General features: G+C 36.4%; 1 protein-coding gene across 1 annotated transcript in view; it reads left to right on the plus strand.

Moving 5' to 3' along the window:
- The window catches only part of CSTF77 (Tetratricopeptide repeat (TPR)-like superfamily protein), a 98013-nt gene that overhangs the window by 28196 nt on the left and 55712 nt on the right, over window positions 1–14105 (plus strand). Inside the window, exons 9-16 of the mRNA XM_077392826.1 lie at window positions 5638–5684; window positions 9037–9100; window positions 9689–9809; window positions 9978–10036; window positions 10328–10396; window positions 10483–10623; window positions 11465–11529; window positions 11737–11833. Of these exons, the coding sequence (XP_077248941.1) occupies window positions 5638–5684; window positions 9037–9100; window positions 9689–9809; window positions 9978–10036; window positions 10328–10396; window positions 10483–10623; window positions 11465–11529; window positions 11737–11833 (663 nt within the window). The remainder of the gene's footprint in view (window positions 1–5637; window positions 5685–9036; window positions 9101–9688; window positions 9810–9977; window positions 10037–10327; window positions 10397–10482; window positions 10624–11464; window positions 11530–11736; window positions 11834–14105) is intronic.

Here is a 14105-nt window from a genome sequence, read left to right on the forward strand (position 1 = left end):
CGGCCCGTTAAGAAAGGTGAAGACGGTATGTGAGCGTGTGTCCCCTTGCCGAAGGCTTCTCGCAGATGGGCTTCGCTTTGGCCCTTGAGAATGGAAAAGCTTGGTCATGTGGTGGCTCATTGATTCGGCCTTGAAGGAGGATCGAGATAGTGGAACTCACGCGCGGACGTGAAGGTGGAGTAGGTCTTGTGATAGACCGAACCACTATAAATCTTGTGTTCATTGTTTCTCTCTCTCTGTCTTCCTTTCCTTCTCTTGCACGTGTGGTGATTGGTAATCTCTAACCCTAACTTGCTTATTGTTTTAATGGAACAAGGGTTAGTAAATGTACTTGAATTAAATGTATAAACCCTAATTGCATTTATATATATATATATATATATATATATATATATATATATATATATATATATATATATTTGAACAAGGGTTAGCAAATGTGCAAGATTAGAATGTCTGAACCCTAGGTTTCATTAATATTCCTATTTGAACAAGGGTTAGATTAATTAGTGCTTAATTAGTGGATTAAAGTTTTAATCTCCCACCTAATTAAGCCCAAAATTTCTAATTGACCAATTCACCCCCCTCTTGGGTTGTCACCCCTGTATTTCACCATTTTGTGCGATTATTAAAAACATATAATTGCTGGAAATCGGCGTTAAAATCCACAAAAATTCGAACACGATTAACCAACATAATCCATATATCAAATCTGATTTTTGGCTGAAAAACAATAGTTAAATTTTCGAAATTTTCTAATAAGACAAATCTGTTTTGTGCGATAATCAAAACTGATTCTCGCTGAAAATGAACGTTAAATTCTTAAAAAATCAGAATAAGACAAATCAGTGTTGTGCATTTATTAAAACAATTTGCTGCTGAAAATCAGTGTTTAATCCTTTGAAAATTTGAATAAGACGAAATTGTGTAGTGTTTTAATCAAAACGGATCATCGCTGAAGATCAGCATTAAATTCTCAGAAGAATCCGAAAAGACAAAACTGTTTAGTGTATTTATTAAAAGAATTCATTGCTGAAAATCAACGTTTAATTCTTTAAAAATCTGAAGAAGACAGAGACTTCGTGCGGTTATCAAAAATGGAGTTTTACTATTTTTAGTTACAAAACAGCTATATACGGCTTAAATTTGATTTAAATTGGTTAGATCTTTTAAAAAATTATTCTTAAACCCCTAGAAAAATTCTAAAAAGATTCCTTTAGATCTTTGATTTAATATATACCGATCTACGATAGCACATAATTGCAAAGAACGAATTCTAAACAATTGATTTAACCTTAAGGGACAAAAAGACTCACAAAACCTAATCAAATCAACACATTAATCCATGTAAGACAATTTTATAGGTTAGGCCACTTACTGGAAAGAAGATCGAAACGCGAAGATATCTCTAGGCTTCTTCTCCCTCTATTTTTCTTTTTCTTTTTTTCTCTCTTTCTTTCTTCCCTTCTCCCCCCCCCCCCCCCACGATTTCTCTCTCTCTCTCTCTCTCTCTCTCTCTCTCTCTCTTTCTCTCTTTCTTTCTACTCTCTCTCTCTCTCTCTCCACGATTTGGGCGTCAGCACAAAGAGTGGGAATAAAGCCACATTTTGGGTCTTTATAAGAAAAGTCCTATTTTCTATGTTTTGTACTAAATCTTGATAAGTTTAGTCACTTTCCTAACTTGTTTCAATTGCAAGGTGAGTTTCCTAACTCTATTAGGTCTCTTTTATTCTTATTTTATTACTTAAGTTAACTATAAAGGAATATACTAAATATTAATATTGGCACTCCTAAAAATTGCCTAATAAGACAAAACTCATAACTATGCCTAACCCTAACAGAAAAAGGTCATAACTTACTCAAATCACGTCTGAATCGCTAAATCTTGGGTCCGTTGGATAGGTATTTGAAATACCTATCTACTGGGATCAAAATCATGTCAAACGGATAAGATTTGATGCTCCAAAAATAGGTTATACTGAAAGTGACGAAAATACACTATGACCGTCGATTTTTAAGATTGTTTAATCCAATGTGGGATAGAAAATACATAAGAATCTTACAGATTGAGGATCTATCCAATATCTAATTAAATATCCTACGGTCCGAAAACTTAAAATCGAGGATCTAGCCGTTAATCTTTGATTGAAAGATCTACGACCTAGATTTAATTAGCATTTGTATCTTTATAGGCCCTTGATGGGATCGGGTCATTACAATTTGGAAAGATGGAGTGGGGAGAGAGGGACTGAGATGAAAGGTATGGTACAACAGGGGTGGTGCGGCTGAGATTATGTGGGGTTGGCTTGATGATTGGCAGCAAGGATGAAGAGGGATCGATTGTGGTTTTCTAGGTAGGGTTTAAAGGGTGGGCTGACTGCAGGATGACTACTTTGTAGGGAGTTTCATGGGATCGATGGTGGTTGAGAAAAGTATGGTTTTACGATTCATAAAACAAGTTTTAAGAAGTGTGTTTTGGGCAGTTTTAGAACAAGGTGAAGGTCTAGGATCAGGAGGTGAAAGAAAAAAGTGGCTGTTAGAGGTAGATTTTCTATGGGTGCTTGTACTTGCTTTCTTCAAATCTTTGAAGGAAAAACCTTGGATCTTTCGCTCTGATACCAAATTTGATGTAGAACCGGGAAGAGAAATAGAAAAAAAGAGAAGAAGAATAGGGAAAGAAGAGAATAGAAGGAGAAGAATAGAAGAGAATAGAGGAAGAAGAGAAGAGAAGGACAAGAATAGAATAAGAATAGAGGAAGGAGAGGAGAACTAGAAGTAGAAGAAGAAAAAAATTAGAGGGGAGATATCTGTAGAGCATAGAAGCCAATCAATCTTTATTCATCCAGACTTAAAATCCCTAATACATGAGGCCTATATATAGGCAACTGAAATAAAATTCCATGGAAATTAATTAAAATCCCTAAATCTAAATAACATAGAAAATAAAATCCTAGAAACTAAATAACATGGGAATAAGAATCCTAGAAACTAAATAACATGGAAATAAATCTCTAAAAGTCCTAATGGGCAAATATGCCTCTTATTGGGCCTACAATCTGCATCATCATGTTTTGGGTTTTACCCATCCTACTAGTAAGTTTTGTAAATAGTAATTAAATGTTATATCTACTTAACTGATTAAATTTTCCAATATATTTCTTGTTATAACCATATTATTATTTAAGAAAACAAAATTTGAAAATTGATTAAAATATTTTAGCGAATCCATTAATCGTTCTTTTTGAGGTTTGCCGAATTCGACACTCGATATCCGTGTCGGATTCCGACACTCGTATCCGTACTGAAGCAACATAGATCCTTTGTGATGTATGGAGGTGGAAACCCTATTGGCAAACTATAAAAACATGGAGTCTGTCAGAGCTAGGTTTTTCACAAATGACTACGCATTCGTTCATGAAACAATTATGATGAGAGATCATTGGTGTCATATTGTAGTAGTAAAATGACTGCAGATTGGTCATAAAACAACTAGGAGGGGTGACCCGGGGGGGGGTAACATTCTTTGCTATATGAATTAGGTGTTCTAGCATAGTAAAAGGGTAGGATATGGCAAATATCTTAAGTAGGACTAGAGATTAGAGATTAGGGATGACTGAGGGTTTGGGAGAAACATCGGCATTGATTCTTGTTGATTTATTTATTTTTTGTTTTCGTTTTTTTTTTTTTTTGGGGGGGGGGGGGGGGGGGCGGAACACAGGCTAAAAGAATCATTGGGGATCAGAGATTCGTGGCTCAGGCAAATTAGTTGGTCGTGAACATTGTTTTTAAAATCTTACAATTTACGATTCAAATCAAATTGCTAAAGAATCACTGGGGATCAAAGATTCATAGCTCAGGTAAATTGGTCGGTCGTCGTGCATACTGGTCCTAGCAAGGCCATGCATGTCAACAATCAACAATGAGTCTACTTGCTCGAGAAATTATTTTTTAGTATGTAGTTTCGGACATTGTTTTATAAGGGGTGTATTGTGCTTAATTCTTTTTTTGAAAAAGTTCTCACACACAAATTGTGTGGTCTTTTTCCCATCTCTTCTTGTTGCATCCTATGGCATCTTCAAATTCTTTAAATGGCATTAGATCAATGCTTAGAAATATCGGCCGATACAGATACTTATCAGTTGATACTTACATGTATTAGTGGTGCCTGGGACGAAGCTAGGGTGGTGGGGGTAGTTGCCCAATTTCGGTGGCGATGCGCATGCCCCACATTACCATAAAACTTCACTGACATCCAAAGCGCAAGTCAATGATTTTCCTTGGTTCTTTTTTCTAGCACAACATTGATCCCGAGAAAGATCTTCAGAGAACCATCAGGGATGAATTCCCATTTCCATCATTCAATATTCCCCATGCCCTTTTTCCATGTTGCTCCTCTGTGAGAGAAAACCCTACCAAGAAGCGTAACGCCTAACCCAGGCAAGTCATTGTCATTTCTTCTTTTGGTTTTTTTTTTTTTTTTTTTTTTTTTTTTTTTTTTTTTTCATTTTTTCTCCTGCAGTTTTGTCTTGTTTTGCTTTTTTTTTTTTTCTTTTTTTCTGAAGAGGACCATCCAACTTGTTTTGCATTTTTCACGCGTTTCTTGAATTTTCTTCTTCTTCTTCTTCTTTTTTTTTTTTTTTTTTGAATTATCATGTGCTGTTTTGAAGGGTTAGGTTGGGACTTGGGCATCTTGGTATCCAGGCAACCCGTTGTTAGGACCCATGTTGGCCATATTCCCCAAGAAAACCTAAACTGTAGTCCTTTATCTCACTGATGGGATGTTCATTTCCCATGGCGCTACCATATGGTTTGCCTAGGAATGGTCTACAAGATCAACAAGCTTGATTATCATCCATGTCATGTGTGGGGATTAAGTCTAGTTTTTTTTCTCTCTTACATTGCTGCCATAGATTCTCTTTCCCATAATCCATATTTTTACTTTTTTGTTATTTTTGTGTGTTCTTTTCATGTTTATTCTATTGTAACATGCCTGACTTGGTCACATCAACCGAGTACTCAGCAGTGTTGTGTTCAGTTGAATAAGATTTCCCTTGTCCGCGTTTTGGGCTGCATCAACATTTTGAATCAGTGATTTAAGTTAAAGATGTATTGACTATAGCATCTACAACGCTCAATCAAAATTTTTATTGCAAATGTATCACACCAACCTGTAAAATACTTGATTGCTAATTTGAAGAGAGTGAAATAGTGGTATGTTTTTATGACTTATTAATTATTTTGGCCAACATAAGTATCCGTGCAGTATTGAGATCAGTATCAATATCATATCGTGTCAGGCACGAGATGTTGTCCTACTCTAGTATCCGTGTATCACATAGGGTGTAACAAACTTCAAATAGAGGGATTATCCATTAAGGAAATTGCTCATTTTTCTTTTTGAAAAGTAACATCTCCATTTCATTAAAACTTGGTAATACAATTGAAAGGGGACAAGATGTCACCATTTACAGTAGGGGACAAGATTTCCCCATCCTACTATAGGAAATTGCACATTTTTTATGCTTGTGGTTATTATTATTGCAATAGCTCTTTTTAGTTGCTAGATGAAATGGCATACATCTTTGTTATTTAATTGATGGTATGCAAAATTAATTTTTTTTTGTTCAATTCATGCAGGAAGAGCAGCAATATCTTTCGTGGAAAAGGTTTTTAGCCTTCGAGAAGTGAGTGATTATTCCACAATTTTCATTTGGGTATACTAATGCCTTTGAATTTATGTAGTTGGGAAATTTTCGTTTTATACAAGTTTGCATTTGATGTGTTCTGATTGTTGTGCTTTCCCTAATGGTTTTAAATTCATTGTATAAGAAAAATACATGCACGGAAACAGCCTCTCTGCAAAGCAGGGGTAAGGCTGCGTACATCTAGCCCTTCCGAGACCCCGCAATGGTGGGAGCCTCGTGCACTGGGCTGCCCTTTTTTTTTTTTTTTTAAGAAAAATACATGCACACCCTAATGGTTTTAAATTCATTGTATAAGAAAAATACATGCATAGAAAGCATCTTTGGTCCAAGTGAAAAAAATTGTTATAAATTATAGTAGTACACAATTATAATGGAGGCTAAAAATTCTAAAGTCACGAATCAACATTGGCACTATAATTTGATACCTTATTTGCTTTGAAAAGATTGTTGTTTCCATGTCCTATGTGTATTAAGGCTAGTGCCTTTGAAGCCTTGTTGTAGTCGCCCCTCATTGTGTAGGGCAATGATTTCCTTTTTTTCATGTGTTTGCTTTCCAAACGGAGGAATATGGATTTCCTCTTGTCTCAACAAATAAATGGATCCCTGAAATCCTTTTAAAAATCATTCTCTACAACTAATCATAATGTTTAGTAGTTTTGAACTGTGAAATAAAGTTATTTTCAACCTAGGAACTAAAAAATGAATTAAATTAATTTATAGAGATTTCTGAAAATTACTTATGAAACATGACAATCCAGCATTTCATTGCCTTCTGCCGTTGGCTATCGGAATTTGAAATCAAAAGAAACGATTAATGCATTCAGTGAACTTATGAAACCTTAATTTTGCTTATCACTAAAATGAAATAACTTTGTAGCTGAAATTAAATTTTAAAATATACGCTGTGGATCGTAAAGCTTGATTATAGGATTCAAAAGAAGTGAGTAATTTTGTCTCTTTACACAGTTTATGGATCTTCGTTTTACTCTTTGACTAAAATACACAACATTTTGTAGAAAAGAGAACTGCAGAATACTTCCTGCCAGTAAATTTATTAAAATCAAAGAAAATACGGATTTTTCATATTTATCCTAAGGTCCTGGGGAAATCTAAGATGTGTGGTAGATCTAGTGTTAAATGTAGAAAGAAAAGTTTTTTGATAATCTTATTTTAAAAAAAGGCAGCCCAGTGCACGAGGCTCCCGCCATTGCGGGGTCTAGGGAGGCTAGATGTACGCAGCCTTACCCTGCTTTGCAGAGAAGCTGTTTCAATGACTCGAACAGTCCGTAGCACTTTATTATCTTATTTAGTATCTTATTATATATAATCTAATTCAATTATATGTAAATAAGCTCTATGTGCTTCGGGGATCGTTCTTCATCATCCTTTTGTCCCATGTGAACAGTCTGTAGCACTCTTTACAAGTTTTAAATCATTTTTATTTTTTATTTAACATTTATTTTTTATTTTAGGAATTTTGAATTATTTAGCGAGGTTTTGCATTATCAGCATGGCGATGTACCCACCATCCTTTTTTTGTTCTTGTTTCTTGGACGTTTTTTTTCTATCGGTTTTGTTTTGAACTAGTGACGTTTAATACTTGTCAGTTGTCACCATGGGTTGGCGTTTTTTGCTGTCATACGTATTACTAACTATGATCTGGACATCAAGGAGATTTGGAAGATCATAGTAGTTGGATGGAAAAGGGGGTCCCATTTACCTCTTTATGCTGAAATGTGTGATTTATTTCTTATAAGTATTTACATAAACACAGTTGTCCAACTTTATATGACAGCACAAAAGATATAGGCATAAGTTGTTGATATTCGTGCACCAGCTCTTTGATGTCAATGCCCCTTTTTGTTGGTCTTATAAATTTTAAGTTACTGAAGAAAATGTTCTCTTGGTGAGGCAAGAGAGGAGGGGCAATAAAGGCTGGGAATAGGAAGAAAATAAGAGGAGAAATATGAGAGCTCTGCTTGGATGGCTGACGTAGGATTGTCTGCCACCTCTAGGATCACTCCCAAGTGAAAACAATATCATTCCTGGAATTCCTTGCGTTCTTGATACCCTTCATTGCTTAGAGGGTTTGTGTCCCGATAACATCCAATTGGGTTTATTTTTCCCAGCCACCTCTAGGATCACTCCCAAGTGAAAACAGTATCATTGTTGGAATTCCTCCTGTTCTTGATACCCTTCATTGCTTAGAGGGTTTGTGTCCCGATGATGTGCAATTGGGGCTTATTCTTCCCAAATTAAAAATAGGTTTTATAGATGAAAGATATGTTTATCTCCATTATCACCAAAATCAAATGGTAGATCTGGGCCCACAATTTGGCCAGGAAGTTGATCATCTTAATGAATATTTGCATATTGAAGTTGATTATCTGCTCTGGTTGGAAATTGAGATTTGTGTTAAGGCTCAGAATCTTCCAATATTTCATTCTATTAAACAGGGGTTCCTTTTTGATCAAGATCTTGCTTTTATTCGTCATTGAGATTTCCAGATGTAAAATGAAGAGAATTTTTTTATGGCTGAGGGATTATAGGGTTTGCAAGGGAATGGATTGAAACAGCCAGAGAACTCTTCTCAGCTCCAACTTCCTCTTCTTGTCCCTTTTATTTCATTTCTCTCATTTTTTTCGTCTTCTTGTTCAATCTTTTCTTCCCTTTTCTTCTCTCCTCTATTAGTGTTTCCTCCCTTGTGTCTCCCCTTGTCATAGAGAGTGGCATTTTGGTCATGTAGTAATTTGACTTGAAGGCTCGCTTGGATGCAGGAAAAAAAAAGTTCTATGGATTTTTTCTACGGAAAGAAAATTTCCTTTGAAAAAAAATTCCAGGGTCCAGTAGGGTTAAAATTTTGTAGAAAAAAGGGAGGATTTCTATTTTGGAAAAATAATTCTATGGAAAATGTGTTAGCCTGATGCTAAAAATCTCATTTTCCACTAAAAAAAAAGTTTCCAAGAGACTTTTTCCCTGCATATAAACTGCCTCAAAAATTTGTAAACAAACAGAAGGGCCTGTGCTCATAAAATTTAGGAGGATCTAATATGTCTGCTCTTATGATAAGGAGTTATACTTGTCAAGCTAAAGATCTTACTGACACAGAATATTAGCTTGGAGCATTTTAATTGTCCTTGTAATAGCTATACCACAAGATGCAATAATTAGTAGTTTTACATGAACTAATAAATAATTTCTTTGCTTATGACGTGTCAGTTATGTTCTCATATGCCAAACTTACATGGTTTTGCATGTTGCATTTATGGTGATAAATTTAACTTGAGAGCTTTTTGTTCTTGATCCTGATTCGCTATACCTTCTTTACCAGAGGAAATCCACAAAGGATTGAGAGTGCATCCTCCATCAGACGCGTGGCCTTCACATATGAGCAGGTATGCCAGAATGGTGGTTATATGGTGCTTCACGTGTCTTTTAATCTGTAATGCCAATATCCGGCATTTAAAGTTTTTTTTTTCTTAAGTGATCATGTCTTGATATTTTAACTGCACGTTGGATTGCATTTAATCTAGAGTGCTTATTCTGTATTTCTGTCACCCACATTTCCTCCTCGACTGCTAATCCTTATGTTGAGTGGGAATGTGTTATTCTTTTTTAAATTGTATTCATAACTTAACATGCCCAAGGTTTGGCTGTGACTTTCCCCTTTGCTAGTCACATTCATCTTGAAGCAATAATTTTAGCCTATTGAGTTCATTGGTCCTTTTTTTTTAAAGTGTTCCTTGATCTAATATTCCTCTGCTTGGTATTGTTTTCACCGGAAATTTACTGGATGGACTATATATGCCCATTATCAGTAAATGAATCCAAGATGCATATTCCTTGTTCCATCCTTTCATTGCTTTTTTTCATCTTCCTAGTTGATTGTGGCCCATGCTGTATTCTTCCATGCTAGGCTTGAGTATTGACTCACTGATTTGACTCGTGTGGATACTCACTAATTTTTGCTATTTTTCTTCCAGTGTCTGATGTACTTATATCATTATCCTGATATATGGTATGACTATGCTACATGGCATGCCAAAAGTGGCTCAATAGATTCTGCAATCAAAGTATTTCAGCGGGCTTTAAAGGCTCTTCCTGGTATATTTACAGTTTTTTTCCTTTCTATGCGCTAGAACTAATTCATGCTGCCTGTGCTTTACACTAGTGTTTGTGTTTTGAATCTGGCTTGTTTTATGAGCTGAACTTCTCATAAATTTGGTGTCTTGTTTGTCACTACCCTAAAATAGCTAATGATTATTTTGATAGATTCTGAGGTGCTAAGGTATGCTTATGCGGAACTGGAGGAGTCCCGTGGGGCAATTCAGGTATGGAAAGGTTCATATGCAGGGTTTTAAATTTCGGTCCAAATTTCAGTATTTCGTCCGGGACCGAAATTTAAAAGTGAAACCGAAATTTAAAAATTTCGGCCAAAATTATAAGATCACTGAAACCGAAATTGCCACCTAAAGTTTCACTGAAATTTCTTTTTCGGCTGAGGGCGAAGCGGAAACCGAAACCTAAACTGAAATTTGAATCCTTCTTCATATGTTCTTTCTTTGCTACTCACTAGATCATTAGTTATTGCTTTCTTGACTGTGGATTGAGTTTGCATGCAGCCAGCCAAGAAAATATACGAGAGTCTTTTGGCTAATAGCGTCAATGCAACAGCACTAGCACACATAGAAGTAAGCAATATTTGGTTTTTTAACATATCATTTCTTATGCTGTCGAATTGTGTTCGTTTAATCATGGTGATTGTTTGCTGCCACAGTTTATCCGCTTTTTAAGAAGAACGGAAGGCGTTGAAGCCGCTCGCAAATACTTCTTAGATACTCGCAAGTCACCAAACTGCACATATCATGTATATGTTGCTTATGCAATGATGGCATTTTGTCTCGACAAAGATCCAAAGGTTTTTCGAGACTTTCAACTTTCAACTTTCAACTTTCAATTTTCCGTGTTTATGCTTCATCAACTTCGCCTGATACGCGTGGGTAGGCTTGGTGAGTAGTCCTAGGGTTACAACATTTCTGGGACCCCAAGCCCTAATTGCTCATTCATACATTTTGGTGCGGCTATAATGTCGGCCAACTTATCAGAATGCTGATCAAAAGTGGTTGCGTACTCTGCTGCCTGGCCCTTGGAGGCTGGGCTCGACCTTGAGAACTGGCGTTATTGGCCATGGCCGAAAAGGCTGCCAAATCACATCAGGGAATTTTGCTCTTGTTTCTTCTTAGTCTTGTTGTTGCTCCCTCACTAAAGCAAGTTAAACTTCTAAAGGGTCAGCCCATGTATAAAAATGGGTTCTGACAATACCTCCCTAAATTTAACACATTAGAAATATTGGGATGGTATTACTATTGTAACAACCACGCATATAGAAGTTATGTTTAGAAATTTATTGGTATAAAAAGAGGCAGGAGCTGCATATTTATTTACTTCTTTTTTGGATTGGAAAAGGATAATTTACCTTTTGTTTTCTGATAAATAAAAAATTATAATCAAAGAAACAAAATGAGATTGCACAAAGATGCTTAAGATCATGGCAGCATTTGTACTACATAATAAAGGTTAGTTTTCTTGTACTCTCTTTTCTTCAATGGCAAAAACATTACAGCATTTAATTTTCAAAAAAAAAAAAAAAAAAAAACCAACAGTGCAGCATTTTGTTTACCAATTATATAAATATATTTTATATGTTCAATTAGGAAAGTTTCTGGCGACTCATCTTCACTGGGTGTATGCGCCTGCAGGTTGCACACACTGTTTTTGAGACAGGGTTGAAGAGATTTATGCACGAACCTGGGTACATTCTTGAGTAAGTTTGTTGTCCCACTATTTTACTTCTTACAGTGATCAGTACAATGGATGGTGGTTATATTCTCTCTGCTTAAAAGATTTAATGTGGAGCTAAAAGATTTGGCTTACAGGATGCCTTAGTGGCACCATGTAACGCGAGCTTCGCAATGTCCATCATGATAGCTTTTCAAGATATAGATTCCTTTGTCCTTACCCGAGATTACAGATATGCAGATTTCCTGTGTCGTTTAAATGACGATAGAAATGTCCGTGCATTATTTGAGCGTGCTCTGAGCTTGCTTCCTCCCGAAGAATCTGTTGAGGTACACCCTTTAGTTTTTGGTTTGCTGGCATGCTATGTAAACTCTCTTCTCAATTTTTTTGTATGTATGCATGAGACTTTTTTCGCTAGCAGCTCCACATGCAACTCATGCTATGGAGCTTTTAAGAGCAATGATATGGTTTGGTTTTGCATACATTGATTTATCCATTACATTGCCTTTTCCTATCTAATATTCAAATGAAAAAAATATTGCCTTTTCCTATCTGTTTAGTGTGGACGCTTCATGTGGGACTTGATTGCTGCATTTAATTAGTATGAAACATATCCTCCGACTCTGAAAAACCAATCCCTGTGTTTTGCGGGAACAGATGAAAGTTTGCCTTCATAAGTCATAACACATGGTTGAAGCATACACTTGACTACCGATGCCGCCACTTTATCATGAAATGTATGCCTTTCTGATCATGCTTTTCCATTTTCCTTGCCTTTATTCTAAAATGCCACCAGTTGAGCTTTGAAGGTTTTCAAAATTCGAAGTGTTCTTAACCCTCTAGTTATGATATGAAAGCAGTGCTTTGATAGAATCAACTCTTACTCATTTAAACTTTCTTTGGAGATAAAGTTATGAGGACTAGTACCATTCAAAAAAAAAAAAAGTTATGAGGACTACTCTTTTTTATGATGCTTGGTAATGGTATCACAAGGATTGGATCAAAGATAAAACTTGTGAGATGGACTGTGATAAAGATTGTGAATTGGCCTGGCCAAGCAAGCCCAACCTGGTTTGTGCTGGACATACAGGCTGCCATTTTGTCAGGCTTAGGCCCGGTTTTCTCATTAGCCGGATTTGGCCTACGGGCTTGTATTCAAGTTTTTAAATTTCGGCCGAAACACCAAGATTTCAGATTTCAGTCGGGCCCGAAACCAAATTTCAGAAATTTCTGGCCGAAATTTCGTGAAAATGATTTTTTTTAAATATTTCAAAATTTCGAAATTAATTCTTTTTTTTTTCCCGAATTTCAGCCGAAATTTTGGGATTTCGGCCACGGCCGAAATTTAAAACCTTGCCAGCAAAGTGGGTTTGGGCCTGCCATTGCCGAAGCAGTCTCTTTGCAGTTCTAATTTTAGCTTAGGGGGATCTTGATCATAGTGGTAGCTTTAAATAAAGACTACGGTATTTTGACGGTGCTATTCGAATATTTTAATATTTTTGACCTATGATTATAATTATGCATGCTTATGATTACTAAAGTCCAGTATAGCTAATGGGAAGTCATTTTAGAAACTCACTCTCGATAGTCTCCTCAAATTTAGGAGGTATCCAAAAGATCTTGAAATTCATTTCCTAATATTAATAAAACTATCTAACTCATAGAATTTCCTTGTTACTCCATAGATATCTGCCAGGACTTGTCGAAGCATATTTTGTTGGTGATTTTTCCTCCAAATTATAAATATGGCATACATGATTTCTGTAAAAAAACAGAAAGTAGATGAGTTAGAAAAACCTCTTTCGATACGGTGAGATGAGGCACGGACTTTGTCGCTCTCTTTAAGGTGAATTTGCGCTTCTGCGGAAACTTATTCCGATGCGGCAGATTACTGGCCACAATCACCCACAGGATACAACCCGATGCACCGTCGATCTCTAAGAACTACACGATCCAAGAAATTCAAACCACACGAACACTTTGATTGCCCAAGAAAAATATATGTAAAATAAAAGAAAGATGAAGGTGAAAGAACACTGTTTGCAGAGAAAACAGATACTAAATGAAAAATAGAAAAATCTCTGTTATGTGTTTGTATGTGTTAAAAATACAGACTGGTCTCTGTTTTATAAGCCAAAAGTGTCTGTTCGATACACCCTTTAATATAGTAATGACACCCTTTAATAATAGAGCCGTTTAAATGACGTTGCAGATGTTGTAGGTTGCATCCCAAAAGTCACAGTGCTCAGGAACGACACAGTTATCCGTAAAATAACAGCGGCGTTATTTACTCAGTAACGACGGCGTACCACTAAGCTGGCTTACCTATAGGGGTGTAAACGAGCCGAGCCGAGCCGAGCTTGGCCAGGCTCGGCTCGCCTCGTTAAGCTCAAAAGCTCGGCTTGGGCTCGAACCAGGCTCGGCTCGGTCAGGCTGGGCCAGGCTCGCGAGCCTTATCGAGCTCGAATTATATTAATTTCACACCCCTCATCTTCCTTGGACAGCCCTATCTAGTGTTTTTTTACTATGCTTTTTACACTACGGGGGGTGGTCCAAGTAACAAATGGTGTTCCAAAAAAGAAATGACATATTTTGCCTCCC

Source organism: Tasmannia lanceolata, unplaced genomic scaffold (genome assembly GCF_043159265.1).
Source record: "Tasmannia lanceolata isolate RefF3 unplaced genomic scaffold, GAP_Taslan_0.1 ptg000012l, whole genome shotgun sequence".
NCBI lineage: Eukaryota > Viridiplantae > Streptophyta > Magnoliopsida > Canellales > Winteraceae > Tasmannia > Tasmannia lanceolata.